At 52.6% G+C, this 16,787-nt stretch overlaps 1 protein-coding gene across 1 annotated transcript in view; it reads left to right on the top strand.

Moving 5' to 3' along the window:
• The first annotated feature begins 2,669 nt into the window (after window positions 1–2,669).
• LOC149351523 (carboxypeptidase B-like) overlaps window positions 2,670–16,787 on the top strand; it is a 38,323-nt gene continuing 24,205 nt past the window's right edge. The window contains exon 1 of the mRNA XM_089577040.1: window positions 2,670–2,761. Coding sequence (XP_089433166.1) covers window positions 2,670–2,761 — 92 coding nt within the window. The remainder of the gene's footprint in view (window positions 2,762–16,787) is intronic.

The raw sequence follows: 16,787 nt of genomic DNA, 5'->3' as shown, positions 1-16,787 counted from the left end.
GCGCTCAAAACAGTCAGCATCCAGAGAGGGAGTGGCCGTCTAGCCCAAGCCTACCATTGTCCCCTTTCGGGGAAAGACGCGAGTGTCGGGTCGCGGAGTTTGTTTCTCGACAGGAGGTGTGAGTGTTGTAGCACCAACAGTGTGTCGTACGCCGACGGCTCATCGCACCTTGACGGATACCAGATGCGGTTCAATCTAGCTACGAACGCTTCGTGCGGAGGTTCGACAGCTCTTTTGAAAAGGGAAGACTGCTAGACAAAGCGGGGTCAGGCGCGCCCAAATAAATGGGAGTTGTTGGCGACAGTGCGGCTGGCTGGTGTTCGGCGAGAGCGCCAAAGCTCTAAAGTCGGAACATCAGCGGTTTTCGAGAAACGGGCGTGAGCAGGAGACGCCACCGGACAGAGCGAAAGCCGCCACTAGCTTAAATACAGTAACGGCCAGTTGTGTTGTGCCACCGGCCGAACTCCGGGGAGCGTCTGCTGGGTCAGCAGTCCGCGCTAATTCGACTCGCATGGGGACGCGGTTCGGCGCTCCTGTTTGTTGTTCGCGACGGTCGTGGCTCGCGTTTGGGACCGATAATGATCCTAATTCCGAGAGTCATCAAGGTCACGGGTCCTGGGGAGACCAGCGCACCCGTGGAAGTGTTTTGCTATGTCGTTTTACGTGTTTTGCTTTTTCTTTCATTAGGGCAGAGAGTTTGTCTGATACAGTGGAAGTGTGGGGCGTGGCACCTAACCCAGGGAGCCAATCCATGAGTGTGCCCATTCTCGGAATGAACAAGTTTGAAATGAAAATGATGTCCTTTTTACACTATGTATATTTGAGAGAGGTTCATGTGCCTTAAGGAAATTGGAGGGCGGGCCACACGGCTGATAACCAATCGTATGAGGAGTTTGACACGATTGGATGCTGAAGAATGCTCGCCGGGCCCATATGTCTTTAAAACTGGGTCCCGGAGCCCGGGAAAACGGTTCTGGGATACAGTGAGATGTAATGCATCTTCGGCTATGCCGAGTAGGGGCCTCCCCTAATGTTAGCCAGTTTCATGTTGTTATGCTCATTGCTCAACTTGTTGTATATATGTAAATTCATGTACATAAAGCTTCAGTTTATATCCCCTGCAAGTTCTCTGTTGTTGCCGAGTATTGTCTGCTAGATCTCCAGCCTTCAAGACAAGCTGTCTCCAACGGGGCACCCCGGGTGCAAAGAAGGAAGAACCTTTTTGAGAACTTTTACTGGTGGGCCTAGTTTACGAAGAGCAAGCACCACCGCCAGAAACCAAGAACCGGTCCAAAGTCCAGCCAGATGCTTCTGATAGCAAAAATGGCGCACGCAGACGAAAATGTGCGAGTGCAATCGTTAAGGCATACCCGTCTTTAATCCGCAAAAATACAGCACTGGGATCTGCCTTTTGGTGTTTCATCTTTTTCGTTTTTAACCGCCGCTGTGCCTTAGCGGCGCTGTCCGCTCGGCTGTGAGCACGAATTCGCGGGTTCGATCCCATAAACTCGCGCGAAATGAACTGTACTGAGGTTTCAGTTGGTTGAAATTATTCGAAGCGATCCACTACGATATGCGTGATACGCCAAAGTAGTTTCCGCGCTCTAAATCAATTAATTATTTCCGCCTAACGTAGTTCGCTCTGGATTCATTTACTAATCTTTAAGATGTTGCTGGTTAAACAAAATTGCGAAGCACGTGCCCAAATTCTCAGGCTTGGTCGTCTTCAGATTGTATGCCTCTCGTGCTCCATTTTTACTATCTCCTGCGAAACTGCAATATAACCAGCTGCGTTCACTGCTGCATCATTATGCAGCTTTTCTCCGTTAAGCCTGGCACCGGACAGATGACCACCCTATATAAGCTAGCACTGAAATTACTAACTTTGCTTCTCATAGTGCGTAACAAGCTTTATTTTTTGACAACTACCCGTATACTTTTCTACAAATGCAGGGTAGAGAAATAATGGCAGCAGCCTAATAATGCCTGACAGAAATTTATGTGCTTATAGAGGAGAGAGGAACACAAGCAATGAAAGCCGTCGGAAGGCTGGAACACTTCTGAGCGATATTAAAAATGCCACCGACTGTTTTTCGAATAAACGACTATTGAGTACTGGATCATATTGCAATGAGCTACTACCTCTGCAGAAAACGGAAGGTTTTTCTCGACAGCTACTCCTGCTTTGCGAAAAGCGTACAAGGAGCGCCGCTTCGCAATACCCACCAGGGGATGGAAGCTAACAGCGCCACTGCGATCATGGGACTTGCGCCCTTCCTGTGTCGTGCGCCCTTCGAATACGCCTTCCATAGGGGATACCGAGTCAACTGCGGCAAGCACCTGCCGAAAGGCGCTATGAGGCAGAGTGCTGCTGGAGAGGGCGCTGCCCCGTTCGGCCCGACGCGGACAGCTGCTGCGCTCATGGTGGTCACCGCCGGGTCCATCAGTCAGTGGACGCATCTGTATACCGGCGGGGACCCGCATGGCTGGAGGCGGGAGGAGGGCGTCATCGACATGAACGAGGTGACCTGCATTGGCCTGGTGACCTGTCGCACTTACGGTGCAGCAATAAAAAGACGCAAAACGGGACAAAAACGAACCTGTTCTCGTCTTAGCCTGGCCCGCTGCTCGCGCGGACGACGCCCGGCACAGTGCGGCGGCGCGCCGACATGCTGCTCCCGCTGTGCGCTCTGCTCGCCTCTGCGACCACGTCCGCCGCCGAGCCACCGCAGGGACCCGACGGCAGGGTGCACTTCGACGGGTAAGGAGATGCCCCGCGCTGCTGCCGCGGCAGGCCCATCGGAATCGACGCGCGCGCGCGCGCGCGTACTTATTTTTTGCGCGACTCTTCTGAAATGCGCGCCGACGCCTCCGTACTTCCAGAGAAGCGCACGGATGATACGAGCTGGTAATGCGAACTAATCGTGAGCATTTCTGGCATCAGCCGCCCCAGAATCAGTGCCGGAAAGCTATCGTATGGTGTCGGCAGTACGCCTGTGTCACAGTTAGTTTCTAAAGCGGCAGGTGCTAACCGCTTTTCGGCGATCATAAGGGTTGTTGGCACGGCAAGAGTTTGATCGACGTGGGCTCAAAGGCACACCAGTGGAACGGCTTCTGCACTGCGGCAGAGTGGAAAGCGAGGCGCTTTTGCGCATGTTTGTAATGTAGACCGCAAAAGGCGAAGTGACTGATCTGCTTTGCCTGACCACTTATAAATATTTTCCCGCGAGCCCACATCTCACAGTCCTTTGCCCATAATGGCTCAATGCGTTGGCTCAGAGAATGCGAGATTTAAAATCACAGCCTATTTTGGCAAGGTCAAGCGTTTACCTTCGCGTTGTGCTGTGTTGTAAAAGGGTAAAGGACGTATCTTAACAAGCCATATACTTTAGCCGAACCAGAACTAAATATGTAGTACGTGAAATGTTTCTGACTGACGCACGAGCTAACTTAAATTTGTAGGACCGAGAACTAATTTGCGACCGAGGCCCTAACGCAGTCCCTTACTGACGCATATATATCCTACTTTCCGCAGGCCGTCAGTGGAGTAGGGGGCGGGGTCCCCCCTTCCAAGCGATAAATTTTACATACCATGCTGAACCCCATTGTTTCGACGAAAAAAAGTTCTTTATGTGAATTCAGACGAGCGAACATTCATATATAAAATGCTTTCAAGTATCTGACCACATATATGTAGTATGTGAAATGTTTGACTGACGCACGAGCTAACTTAAATTTGTATGACTGAGAACTGAGATATATATATCCTATTTTCCGCAGGCCGTCAGTGGCGTCAGGCTGTTGCTTTTTTTTGACATTGTCGCTTTCCCGCTAAGTGCGGAATAAATTTGAAATAATGCGCCTATGTTCTCCAAGCGTACACACCTAGCAGCCAGTGTAGGCAATATATATATATATATATATATATATATATATATATATATATATATATATATATATATATATATATATATATGAAAGAAGCCAACAGCCACAGAAACCAAGGGGCAAAGGGGATTTTTAATTTATTTACTTCGTGGTGTTGATCAATTTTAGAATATTACTGAATATGTTATCGCTTAAAGCTAATTGATTATATATATATATATATATATATATATATATATATATATATATATATATATATATATATATATATATATATATATATATATATATATATATATATATATATATATATATATATATATACGCTTCGTTAAAGGAAACATTTATTGGGCTCGACGTTTCGAACGGAAGACCGATCTTCTTCACGAGTGATTTGTCTGATGATGTTTCTAGGGGTGTGCGAATAGTGTTTTTATGCGAAGCATATTGCTAGAGCTACCACTCACGCCGTCGCCGTGGGACCCCTAGCCGTCACACCCGCGCATTTCGAACGCGCGTTCACACTCGGTGTAGGTGAAACGCTCGCTCCACCGGGCAGGCAGACGCGGCTTCCGCGGCAATCCAGGCGCTCACCCAACGCGCGTCTCGGGGTTAGTCGGCGTTCCGCTGTAGCCATGCCGTTGTCTTCCCCCACGACGAAGGCTTCTAGTGGTTGTATTAAAATGACCAAGTATTCAACCAAGGAAAGCCATGTATTATCAAGCCTAGCCACTAATATGCTTCGCATTCCCCAGGCTTAGCCAAGCTGAGCCTCAGCAATTTTTTTTTATTCGAAGCGAATAGCGATTTTCTTCGAATAATTTCGAAGCGAATAGTTCGAATAGTACTTCTGGCACTAAAAAGAGGCTGAGTGACAGTAGGCATTTCCAAAACCATTTATTTTCCCAACACACGATGCCATTACACACTGCACTGAGGCTTTATTTAAAACCACACTTCAAAATTTTAAAAGAGCACTTAGAGTGAAGAACAATTTTTACTGGAAGAGCAATTTTTACATTCCCAGACTAGCATTCCCTCGAGCAAGAATGGAAACGGCTGTACAGTATGGTCCACTGTTAAAGGGAACCTCGCGCAGCGTGGCCGCCGCGCTCCGCGAAGCGCCCCTTTTGAGAAGCGGCGAGAATCGGCGACACCAGGTGCATGCGCAGTAACAGTGGGAGGTGGAGCTTGTGGGAATCCTGGCTTTCCGCCGTTGCCTTTGCGCGGATGTGCCGGCTTCCTGCGTTGTTTCTCCTCTTTCCCTTGCTCCCGCCTCAGGCGGTGGAGAGGCGGCTAGGTGACTAATCACTGTCATTTGGCCACAGCTCCGCCCCGGCTCCCCAATGGCCTTTGCCATTGGCGCCTTTTGGCGGGAATTCCGGGACCCGCTTTGGTGGCCGCGCACTGCGCGACCGTCCGAGCGGGGCCCAGAGAGAGAGATCCCTCCGAGACAGCGTAAGGTGCGTACACTACTGTTTTGTCCGTGCCGGCCTTTGCCGTTCGGACCAGTGCATACTCGAGCTCGCCCGCACGTGTCCTCTGACCTGCAGCGGCTCGAGCCTGTCCAGCGGGGTCCAGAGACCTCCGACAGGCGTACATTGCGTTGTTTGCCCACTCTCTCGCAACCGGCCCAACGGTCGACACGAGAGAGAGATCACAGCACTGCCGCGGGGACGTTCTCCTGCAGCGGCGTGCTAGCGGCGCGCATTACTCGAGTCGCTTCGTGCGCGCAGCGGAGCCTTGCTCCTCGCGCGCCCCGGGACGGGGTGACGATTGAGTGTGTGTGTATCTGCTCAAGGACGACGTGAATAAACGTCTCCTTTGTGAACTTGGAGGCCTATTTCTTTGCGGCGAATCGCTCTCCTCCCAGCGGAGGTTGAGTGCACCGCATCGGTGTCCCAGTGTGTGTGTGGTGACGGCTGATCGGGGCCCTTGGCTCGCGCGAAGCTCGAACCCGCGGTGGGTGGTGGCCTGTGTCCACGTAGAAACCCACAAGCTGCAGCCCCGCGTCGTCTGCTACGGCGCTCTTTTGGCGCCTGGCTTGCTGATGTAGAAACTCTGGAACGCGAAGGCTGAATTGAACATAAAAACCAGATTTTCGTCGCAGCTACGTAATGAACGTGCATTTCAGCAATATATTTTTTTTCATTTCCGATTCTTCTTAGGCATTTTTTCCGCAATAGCGGGGCAGGAGAGACATCTCTATTTCTCGTCCACTTTCTGTTCTGAACGCACGAAAGCAACCTCCTGCAGCTGCGGCGGGGCTATTAGTGCATTTGGTCAGCCGCCCAACATGAATCGCCGACATGGTTCCGGTGTTGGTACTCCAGAACGACAAACGGTGCAGCTGTAGGCAACGAGACAGGTTAATTATGCAGAAATACCCACAATTTCATGCAAAAAAATTTTCCGGTTCATTTTGCTTTAACAATGAGGGTACACTTTTTCAAAATTGGGAATCGCGCATAATGCAATGTCCGAGTGCACGATCGGCAGCACCAGGCACACGGGTACTAAGCGTGGAATGAGCAGCCGGCCACGTGTGGTCTGCAACAGAGCGGCGCAGCCCCGCCGCCACACGCCAAGGATGTCGTTCTTCGAACTACTTTCGCATGAAAGACTAAAATAAAGGCAGAACGCAAACTTATCTGGAGATAACCAGAAAGCCGTTGATTTCTAAAGCAGCCTGGTCGCAAAAGGGATGATGCGGCATTTCTTACTTCCCAGGGAGCAGACGGCGGTGATAAAACGCTGTTCGTTTCCCAACGGTTTCACTTTGTCCGGCAGCAGTCAGTTCGAGACGGCGGCGGACCAAATGCACTAATAGCCCCGCCGCAGCTGCAGGAGGTTGCTTTCGTGGGTTCAGAACAGAAAGTGGACGAGAACTAGAGATGCCCCTCCTGGCCCGATATTGCATCGCGGAAAAAATGCCTAAGGAGAGTCACAAACGAAAAAAATATATTGATGAAACGCACGTTCATTATGTAGCTGCGACGAAAATCTGGTTTTTATGTTCAATTCAGCCGTCGCGTTCCAGAGTTTCCACCTAAGGAAGCCAGGCGCCAAAAGAGCGCCGTAGCAGACGACGCGGGGCTGGCTCCACCTCCCACGGTTACTGCGCATGCGCCTGGTGTCGCCGATTCTCGCCGCGTCTCAAAAGGAGCGCTTCGCGGAGCGCGGCGGCCACGCTGCGCGAGGTTCCCTTTAACAGTGGACCATACTGTACAAAACTCGCGCCGCAAGCGAAACGTCATTCGCACCGCCCGCGCGTCCTGGCAAAATTGTCCCCGGTAGTACCTCCGAGCAGCACTTAGCATCGCGTTTCCAGGAATGCTCTCGGCCTCCAACTACCGGAGTGCCCGAGTTGCGGCGACGGAGTTCGGCACACCACCGAAGATGGCTCAATGCCCTGATTACGGCGGCGTTCCGTTCCCATCAATGCGCAAGCAGTCAGAATAGCAAGAAAAGACGCCAGTCGTAGATGGATGCGATCATTTCGTTCTACTAAAGTTCGGCAGTCACGTTTTACGTCCGCAATCTCCCCGATGCCAAGCGTTAACGGCAGTAATCCTCCACGGGTGCACAATAAGCTTGGCGTTATCACCCGCTAAAGGCGCCCTTCCCATTGACGTAAGTATACACTTCGGCGACATGGAGTCCCCGCGCTGCCGCTGAATTTTTCGCGCCTCCGCCGGTAATATGATGGCTTGCTTGAAAGCTGCCGAGAACGGTCGCTCATGTTCCGTACGCATGATTCGTCTCCTGACTGGGTGAAGCGATAGCGCGGTAGGGCTGCGTGTTTATCTTCGCAACTGTCCTATCTGGTAATCTTTTCCGCAACTCTAATGGAAAAAAAAATCGAGTTGCATCGGCGCGATGCGATGAACGCGGCCAAGCGATGCCCGCGTTCGAATACTTGCGGCGTCCGAGCTCATCGATAACGTCACCGCCAGCTGACATCGAGAGGCGGTGGAGCGGGCGCGGCTTCGGTGCTTATCTGTTTTTCCAGCCAGCATCCGCCGCGGCGGACGCGGTTGTTGCGTTGTGTGACGCGCGTCTTTTTTCTTTTCTTTTCTTTCTTTCCTCTTATCTTTGAACTCTCCTCTATCTGCACGTGGCAGCGGTGGTGGCTCGGCTAGAGCCAGTCGGCAGGCCCGTGCACTTTCCTTTTCATCCTTCGCTCAGTCGCAACAACAACAGCAGTAAACTGAGGTTTCTTGTTTTGAAGCTTAGACGACTGATGGCTGTGCCAAGGTCTATTGAAATAGGTCGCGAAGCCGGAGCCCGAATGCGGTCCAGAACCAAGTGCTAGCGACATCAAATTATGGGTGGAACTAAAGCGCCAAAATGAAATGAGTGGACAAACAACTAGAAGAGGAAAATAATTAGGACATATTTTGTGTTTCAAAAGCATTCAAAAACAATTGCAGTGATTCCTTTTTAAAATATTGTCACGAAGTTGCGAGGACGGGAACGGGTTTATTTACAAGTCGGGATCGGGGACGTCACTGGACGGTCAGCGTCAGGCGGGCTCCACCACGGTCTCGCGCACACCGAGTTCTTCTTCTTCTTTCCGCTGCACTGCAGTGCGCCAGCGCCGCAGCGCGGCGTAACACTTCGCCCGGGGCAGTCGAAGCTCGACCTCGAGCGAGTTAGTCAGCGTTGTGACTGCAGCGTTTAAGACGGGCGACGTGAACGACCTGGACCTTGCGAGAGCGGCGATTGCCTGGGGTGACTTTGGCGATTGTGTAGTTAACGTCACTGAGGCGATCCAGAACAACAAAAGGGCCGCAGTACTTTGCGAGGAATTTCTGATAGAGGCCCCGTCGACGCAGTGGCGTCCACAGCCAAACGTAGTCACCGGGCTCATACGTCACCGCAATGTGTCCACTGTCGTAACGGCTCTTGGTGCGAACTTGTGCACTGAGTGTTCGGAGGCGAGCTAGTCGTCGCGCTTCCTCCGCACGGCAGAGAGTCTGCGCAATGGACGGATCACGATGGTCAGAAAAAGGAAGAATCGTGTCCAGAAAGGTGCGTGGTAGGCGCGCGTAGAGCAGAAAGAACGGGGAGTATCCAGTGACGTCGTGTGTTCCGGTGTTGTAAGCGTATGTTACAAACGGTAGCACAGTGTCCCAGTTCTTATGGTCGGCCGCTACATACATGGACAACATGTTCGTGAGGGTGCGGTTGATGCGCTCCGTCAGGCCATTCGTCTGCGGATGATAGGGTGTCGAATGACGATAGTCACAATTGTAGAGCCGTAGGAGTTCTTCCACGACATCGGCAATGAACTGGCGCCCACGATCGCTGATTACGACACGAGGAGCTCCGTGGCGAAGGATCACCGAGTGTAGCAAAAAGGACGAGACGTCTGTTGCTTTGGCGGACACAAGAGCAGCTGTCTCCACGTAGCGAGTCAAGTAGTCGACGCAAACTATAATCCAGCGTTGGCCCGTGGTAGACTTGGGAAGCGGTCCAAGCAAGTCGACCCCGATCTTCTCAAAAGGGGAGTAAGGTGGTCTGATCGGTTTCAACAAGCCGGCGGGCGAGGCAGTGCGATGCTTAAAGCGTTGACACTGCAGACAGCCTGCAACGTACTGCTGAGTTGACTTGTAAAGGCCAGGCCAGTAAAAGCGTTTCCGCGTCCTGTGTAACGTGCGAGAAAACCCTTGATGACCAGCAGAAATATCATCATGCATGGCATGCAGACCGAGTCTTGAGGGCCTCAAACGTTCGGCAATGACGAATGACGTCAGACGAATTGGCGAGGTCGTCCTTCGTTATCAGGAAATGATAGACGTCTTCAGCAATACCCTTTAAGAGGTGGCCGACTTTGTCGTCTTCAGTCATGGTGCGATTTACAGTGGAGCACAGCTTTAGGACTTCCTCAATGTACGTTGTACAAGTCTCGTTAGGTCGTTGAGCTCGTTGGGCAAGTGTTTGTTCGGCTTTCTTTTTTTTCGATATCGTGTCACCGAAACACGCCTTGAGCTCGTCGACAAAACTGTCCCATGTAGCTAGTGCGTCCTCATGGTTCTCGAACCATAAAAGTGCCGTTCCCGCAAGAAAGAAAACAACGTTCATAAGCTGCATCGACTTGTCCCAGCGGTTGTATTTGCTCACACGCTGGTAGTGCTTGAGCCACTCCTCGACGTCCTCGTCCGCAGCGCCAGAAAACATGCGGGGCTCGCGCTGAGGCGGCCAGAACCTGACCTGTTCGGAGCTGTCCCGGCTGGTTTGTGGACCCGGCTCAGAGGTGCTGGCAGGTGGTGGATTTGTGCCGTTGCGGGTAGCCATAATGGGAAATTCGGGTGGTAGCCCGGCCAAGCGTCGGCTGCTGCGAACGGAGATAGGGTCCAGGACGTCAAAACCCCACCTCCACCAAGTGTCACGAAGTTGCGAGGACGGGAACGGGTTTATTTACAAGTCGGGATCGGGGACGTCACTGGACGGTCAGCGTCAGGCGGGCTCCACCACGGTCTCGCGCACACCGAGTTCTTCTTCTTCTTTCCGCTGCACTGCAGTGCGCCAGCGCCGCAGCGCGGCGTAACAATATTTTAGTTGTGTGCATTTTTTTAGAAAGTATAGCGCTTGCTTAGTAAAAATTTATGACAGCGTTTGCTCAGAGTAGCGGCAATGGCAGCGGGACGATGCCAAGGTTGACGGTGTTCTGATGTAATACCCTGGTCATATCTTTTGACCATTCTGCTTGCTTTTGTTTGAAACTCGATTCTGCTAGCCCTACTTTTTCCTCGTTGCTTGTTGCTCGAGTTCTTGGTGTGCATCGTTCGTGTACAGTTTCCGCTTTTGCCTTTTGCCAGCGCTTCTGTTTAGTTTCGTTCCGTTGGGTGCGGTTCTGTCGCTTTTGCCCCCAAAGGGCATCGTCTGTGGCCATGGCGCCCCCGTACGCAAAAAAGAGGTGTGCGGTTGCACGATGTGCGAGCGATAACCTGTCTGGCGGCGTCACATTTCATCGCTTCAGCGCGACACCTGCGACATTCAGCGCGACACCTGAGGTGAGGACGAAGGAAAAAGGCACAACGAGAACTGACTACCTAAAAATAGCGTTGGTGGTCGGCACTCGTGTCTTCTTTCTTCGTTCTCGTGTCGGGTGTCGCGCTGAAGCGTCGCGGCGTTCAGTAGTTTATTTTTCCCGCCAAGAAGCACCTGACGCTGACGTCACGTATATGACGTCACTAAAACACGTGACTTTGACGTCACGTTTTTGTTTTAATTATGACGTCAGTTTTTAGTTGTCCACGCATTTCGAAGACGGCGCTGGCTGCGCACCACAAGCCGCCATGTTTTGAACGTGTGGGCTTCTATGGAGCCTACGCTACCATAGTACATCTACCTTGGCTGTGCTCTTCCTTCTTTGCGTCTGCCTCGACACGGTGGCAGCGACGCGGCTTATGGCAGCCTTAGTGGGGAGGCTCGGAGACGGCCAGAACGCAGGATCTTCCGCAAGAGCGCGTCGCCCTCACCTTTATTTCGTTTGTAGCTGGGTTCGCACCCCGACCTGGTTGTGATTTGTGTATTGACTGACCCCCGAGCGTTGAAAGCGCGATAAAAAAAAGCCATCTATGCGGCAATACTCGGAACTGAAACCACATAAAGCAATCGGGCAAGCATGCCAGAAACACTATTCGCGCGAGACGAATACTTCGAAATTTCGAATACCGAGAATTCGGTTCGAAGTGAATATCGAATACCGTGCTATTCGATCGAATATTCGAAATTATCGAATATTCGCACACCTCTAGATGTTTCCCCTTTTATAGGGTTGTGCACCGAACAGGTGAATGTTCTGCTCACCTACAAAAGGGGAAACATCATCAGACAAATCACTCTTGAAGGAGGTCGGTCTTCCGTTCGAAACGTCGAGCCCAATAAATGTTTCCTTTAACGAAGCGTATACTTCGCTTTATATATATATATATATATATATATATATATATATATATATATATATATATATATATATATATATATATATATATATATATATATATATACAAAACTCGCGCCGCAAGCGAAACGTCATTCGCACCGCTCGCGCGTCCTGGCAAAATTGTCCCCGGTAGTACCTCCGAGCCGCACTTAGCATCGCGTTTCCAAGAATGCGGTAACTCAGGACGTTCTACGTCCGCCGCTTATGAACGTTACCCCCGAAAGCAGAAGGTTTGACAGCCGTCGCCGTAGCTCAGAGGTAGAGCACCGGACGCGTGATTCGGAGGCCGTGGGTTCGGATCCCACCGGCGGCATGTGGTTGTTTTTTCTTCTGCTTTTCTAATCAATTAGCTTTAAGCGATAATATATTCAGTAATAATCTAAATTGATCAACAGCGCAAAATAAGTAAATAAATAAAAAATCCCCTGTGCCCCTTGGTTTCTGTGGCTGTTGGCTTCTGTCATATTTATAACGAGCCCCTCATTCCTCTAACTTGAAAAACATAACAAGATTTAATTCACGACGTTTCGGCTGGAGGACCAGCCTTTTTCGAGTGTACAGTATTTGAAACAAGCAGCTTTTATAGCATCCGCGAGGCACAGAAAAAAGTGTCAAAACAAAAACACAAACAGTGGTGAGGGGAGAGGTTTAGAAAAAAAATAATAAAAGTAAAAATAAAAAATGTTGGTTACAACTTGAAACGGCGGCAGGTGTTCGGAGGGAGGTAACGACAGAAAATTCGATGACAAGCGCGAACCTCTACAGCGTACAGCTGCCACAGGGTTGTGACAAAAAAAAAAAACTTTACTGCACAAGACTACAAAATGGCAACAAAGACGCATTGTGGCGACACGCGCGAAGCGCCTGGCAACATTCCAGGAGAAAGTTCTAGGCATGGGGGTCCGCAGGAATGTCAAAAAAAAAGAAAAAAAGAAAAAAACGCTACTACACAAGAATATGAAAAATCCCACTCAGAGAAGGGTTGTGGTAGCACAACACTATACAAGATAGGTCATTAGGAAAAAACACAAGTTTCTAATGACTAATGAATCGTTACACATCCACTCAATACACAAAAAAAGGGAGAATCCTTACACAACCACTCAATACACAACAAAAGAAAAAGACACAAGGTTGTGGGTTTCTAAGTGGACACAGGCCACCACCCACCGCGGGTTCGAGCTTCGCGCGAGCCAAGGGCCCCGATCAGCCGTCACCACACACACACTGGGACACCGATGCGGTGCACTCAACCTCCGCTGGGAGGAGAGCGATTCGCCGCAAAGAAATAGGCCTCCAAGTTCACCAAGGAGACGTTTATTCACGTCGTCCTTCAGCAGTACACACGCACTCAATCGTCACCCCGTCCCGGGGGCGCGCGAGGAGCAAGGCTCCGCTGCGCGCACGAAGCGACTCGAGCAATGTGCGCCGCTAGCACGCCGCTGCAGGAGAATGTCCCCGCGGCAGTGCTGTGATCTCTCTCTCGTGTCGACCGTTGGGCCGGTTGCGAGAGAGAGTGGGCAATCAACGCAAGGTACGCCTGTCGGAGGTCGCTGGACCCCGCTGGACAGGCTCGAGCCGCTGCAGGTCAGAGGACACGTGCGGGCGAGCTCGAGTAAGCACTGGTCCGAACGGCAAAGGCCGGCACGGACAAACAGTAACGTACGCACCTTACGCTGTCTCGGAGGGATCTCTCTCTCTGGGCCCCGCTCGGACGGTCGCGCGGTGCGCGGCCGCCCAGAGCGGGTCCCGGATTCCCGCCAAAAGGCGCCAATGGCAAAGGCCCTTGGGGAGCCGGGGCGGAGCTGTGGCTAAATGACAGTGATTAGTCACCCAGCCGCCTCTCCACCGCCTGAGGCGGGAGCAAGGGAAAGAGGAGAAACAACGCGGGAAGCCGGCACAGCCGAGCAACGGCAACGGCGGAAAGCCAGGATTCCCACATCCCCCTCTCCTTAAATGCCCTCCTACCCATCGGCAAAGCACGCGGCCAAAAATAAAGAAATCAATACACAAAAAAACTACACTTCAGTTCCAAAATAAAGAAATGAATACACAAAAAAAACTAGCTTCACTTCAGTTCCAGCCAGAACAATGTAAAAAAAAACAAAGGAAAAACAAGGCAAACAACACTTGCATACGCTTCAGTAAATCAAAACAGCTTGCAGATTATATACACGGTACACAAGAAGATGTGAATACAACTGTACAACTATGTTACAGGTGGATGCCAGCCTCAAAGTTCGGTGGCGCGGCCCAGTGGGCCTGTCGGCGACTCACCGCTCGCAGACTTCAAGTTGAACAGGTTGGGAGGGCCGACGACTGATGGCGGTCTTCTTTCCGTTGATGTAGGGTGCGTTGATGACGACGGGGCCGCGGCAGAGCACTGACCTCGCGCCCTTGGACACGACATCACGTTCGGGCACAAGACAGTTAGTGCACCCCTTTCACGCCGGCTGAAACGGGCGAGGACGTTCGGCGGCGTCCAGATGTGTAACCTTGTCCACAGCGAGGGGTCCTTCTCATCCTCGCGCTCACGCAGAAGGACACAACGGCACAACTCACAGGCGTCGCCTTGGCTCATGGTTACGCGCGCACACAGCCACAGCCACAGCCACAAACACGCATACACCGGCACGTGCGCGGACGCTGGTCGGCGACAACGACCCCCCCCATCAGAAGCGTCCAGAGGCGCCGCGGCGAGGGTCAAAGGGTGCACTTTCCGCCCCTCGGAGCAAGGAGCGGCTGGCAAAGGCCAGCGGTTGCAGCACGCCATCGAATTCCTGTAGGAGAACTGCTCCTAAACCCAGATCGCTCGCGTCAGTCTGGACTACGAACTGTCTGGTCAGGTCGGGTAGCCTGGGCTGCGCTGTCTCGGCAATGGCACTGGACAGGAGGCGAAAGGATCGCTCTTGCTCGGGCTCCCATCGCCACGCGGCAGTCTTTCCCAAGAGCTAGGTCAAGGGTGCCTGCACGCGGGCACAGGACGATAAAAGTTGGCCATTCCCACACAACGGCGCAGGCCGCGTACATCCTTGGGCGCGGGAAATTCGAGTATGGCTCGAAGTTTCTCCGCATCTGGCTCAATGGAGCCCCGGCCTCAGCGACTGCACCCCTGCCTCAGTGGAGGCTTGGGCGGGCTGCACGAACGAGGGAGGCAAGGCTCCTAGTTCGATGAGCGGCGCGGTTTCCACAGGGAACCGGCCAGCGCCTCGCCATTCCCAGAGCAGAATTGACTGCTCGCGGGGCACGGCTGCTGCTGTTCGAAACTGCCGGTTGCGGCAGCGTGACACGAACCGCTTTCGCACTGGGCGGAAAGCGTGCACAGCTGAGGCATGTGACCAGCGGATGCACCGCAGGGTGCTTCCGATACAGCTCCAATGGGAGCCACGTGGTCAACATTTTGGATTGTGTCACCATAAACCCCAATGGGGGCCGCGGCCAACCACGGTGTCTAGCTATTCGAAGGAACAGCAGCCAGCGGATCAAACGACGCTACAACTCCGTAGGGAGCCGACATGTAGCTGCCGAGTGCCGCGCTGGGGGTGGTAGACACGGTGCGCAAGCGTGATCGTCAAGGCGACCTGCTCGGCTAATGTGCCATCAAAGGCGTAAGCGCCAATGACTTAGCACGTTGGGCGCCAGTTGTGGGTTCCTAAGTGGACACAGGCCACCACCCACCGCGGGTTCGAGCTTCGCGCGAGCCAAGGGCCCCGATCAGCCGTCACCACACACACACTGGGAAACCGATGCGGTGCACTCAACCTCCGCTGGGAGGAGAGCGATTCGCCGCAAAGAAATAGGCCTCCAAGTTCACCAAGGAGACGTTTATTCACGTCGTCCTTCAGCAGTACACACGCACTCAATCGTCACCCCGTCCCGGGGGCGCGCGAGGAGCAAGGCTCCGCTGCGCGCACGAAGCGACTCGAGCAATGTGCGCCGCTAGCACGCCGCTGCAGGAGAATGTCCCCGCGGCAGTGCTGTGATCTCTCTCTCGTGTCGACCGTTGGGCCGGTTGCGAGAGAGAGTGGTCAATCAACGCAAGGTACGCCTGTCGGAGGTCGCTGGACCCCGCTGGACAGGCTCGAGCCGCTGCAGGTCAGAGGACACGTGCGGGCGAGCTCGAGTAAGCACTGGTCCGAACGGCAAAGGCCGGCACGGAAAAACAGTAACGTACGCACCTTACGCTGTCTCGGAGGGATCTCTCTCTGGGCCCCGCTCGGACGGTCGCGCGGTGCGCGGCCGCCCAGAGCGGGTCCCGGATTCCCGCCAAAAGGCGCCAATGGCAAAGGCCCTTGGGAGCCGGGGCGGAGCTGTGGCTAAATGACAGTGATTAGTCACCCAGCCGCCTCTCCACCGCCTGAGGCGGGAGCAAGGGAAAGAGGAGAAACAACGCGGGAAGCCGGCACAGCCGAGCAACGGCAACGGCGGAAAGCCAGGATTCCCACATCCCCCTCTCCTTAAATGCCCTCCTACCCATCGGCAAAGCACGCGGCCAAAAATAAAGAAATCAATACACAAAAAAACTACACTTCAGTTCCAAAATAAAGAAATGAATACACAAAAAAAACTAGCTACACTTCAGTTCCAGCCAGAACAATGTAAAAAAAAACAAAGGAAAAACAAGGCAAACAACACTTGCATACGCTTCAGTAAATCAAAACAGCTTGCAGATTATATACACGGTACACAAGAAGATGTGAATACAACTGTACAACTATGTTACAGGTGGATGCCAGCCTCAAAGTTCGGTGGCGCGGCCCAGTGGGCCTGTCGGCGACTCACCGCTCGCAGACTTCAAGTTGAACAGGTTGGGAGGGCCGACGACTGATGGCGGTCTTCTTTCCGTTGATGTAGGGTGCGTTGATGACGACGGGGCCGCGGCAGAGCACTGACCTCGCGCCCTTGGACACGACATCACGTTCGGGCACAAGACAGTTAGTGCACC

Source organism: Amblyomma mixtum, chromosome 3, assembly GCF_055824585.1.
Source record: "Amblyomma mixtum isolate Tamu chromosome 3, ASM5582458v1, whole genome shotgun sequence".
Taxonomy (NCBI): Eukaryota; Metazoa; Arthropoda; class Arachnida; order Ixodida; family Ixodidae; genus Amblyomma; species Amblyomma mixtum.
Note: the sequence above shows the minus strand (reverse complement) of the source record. Positions and strands in the feature narration are given on the sequence as shown.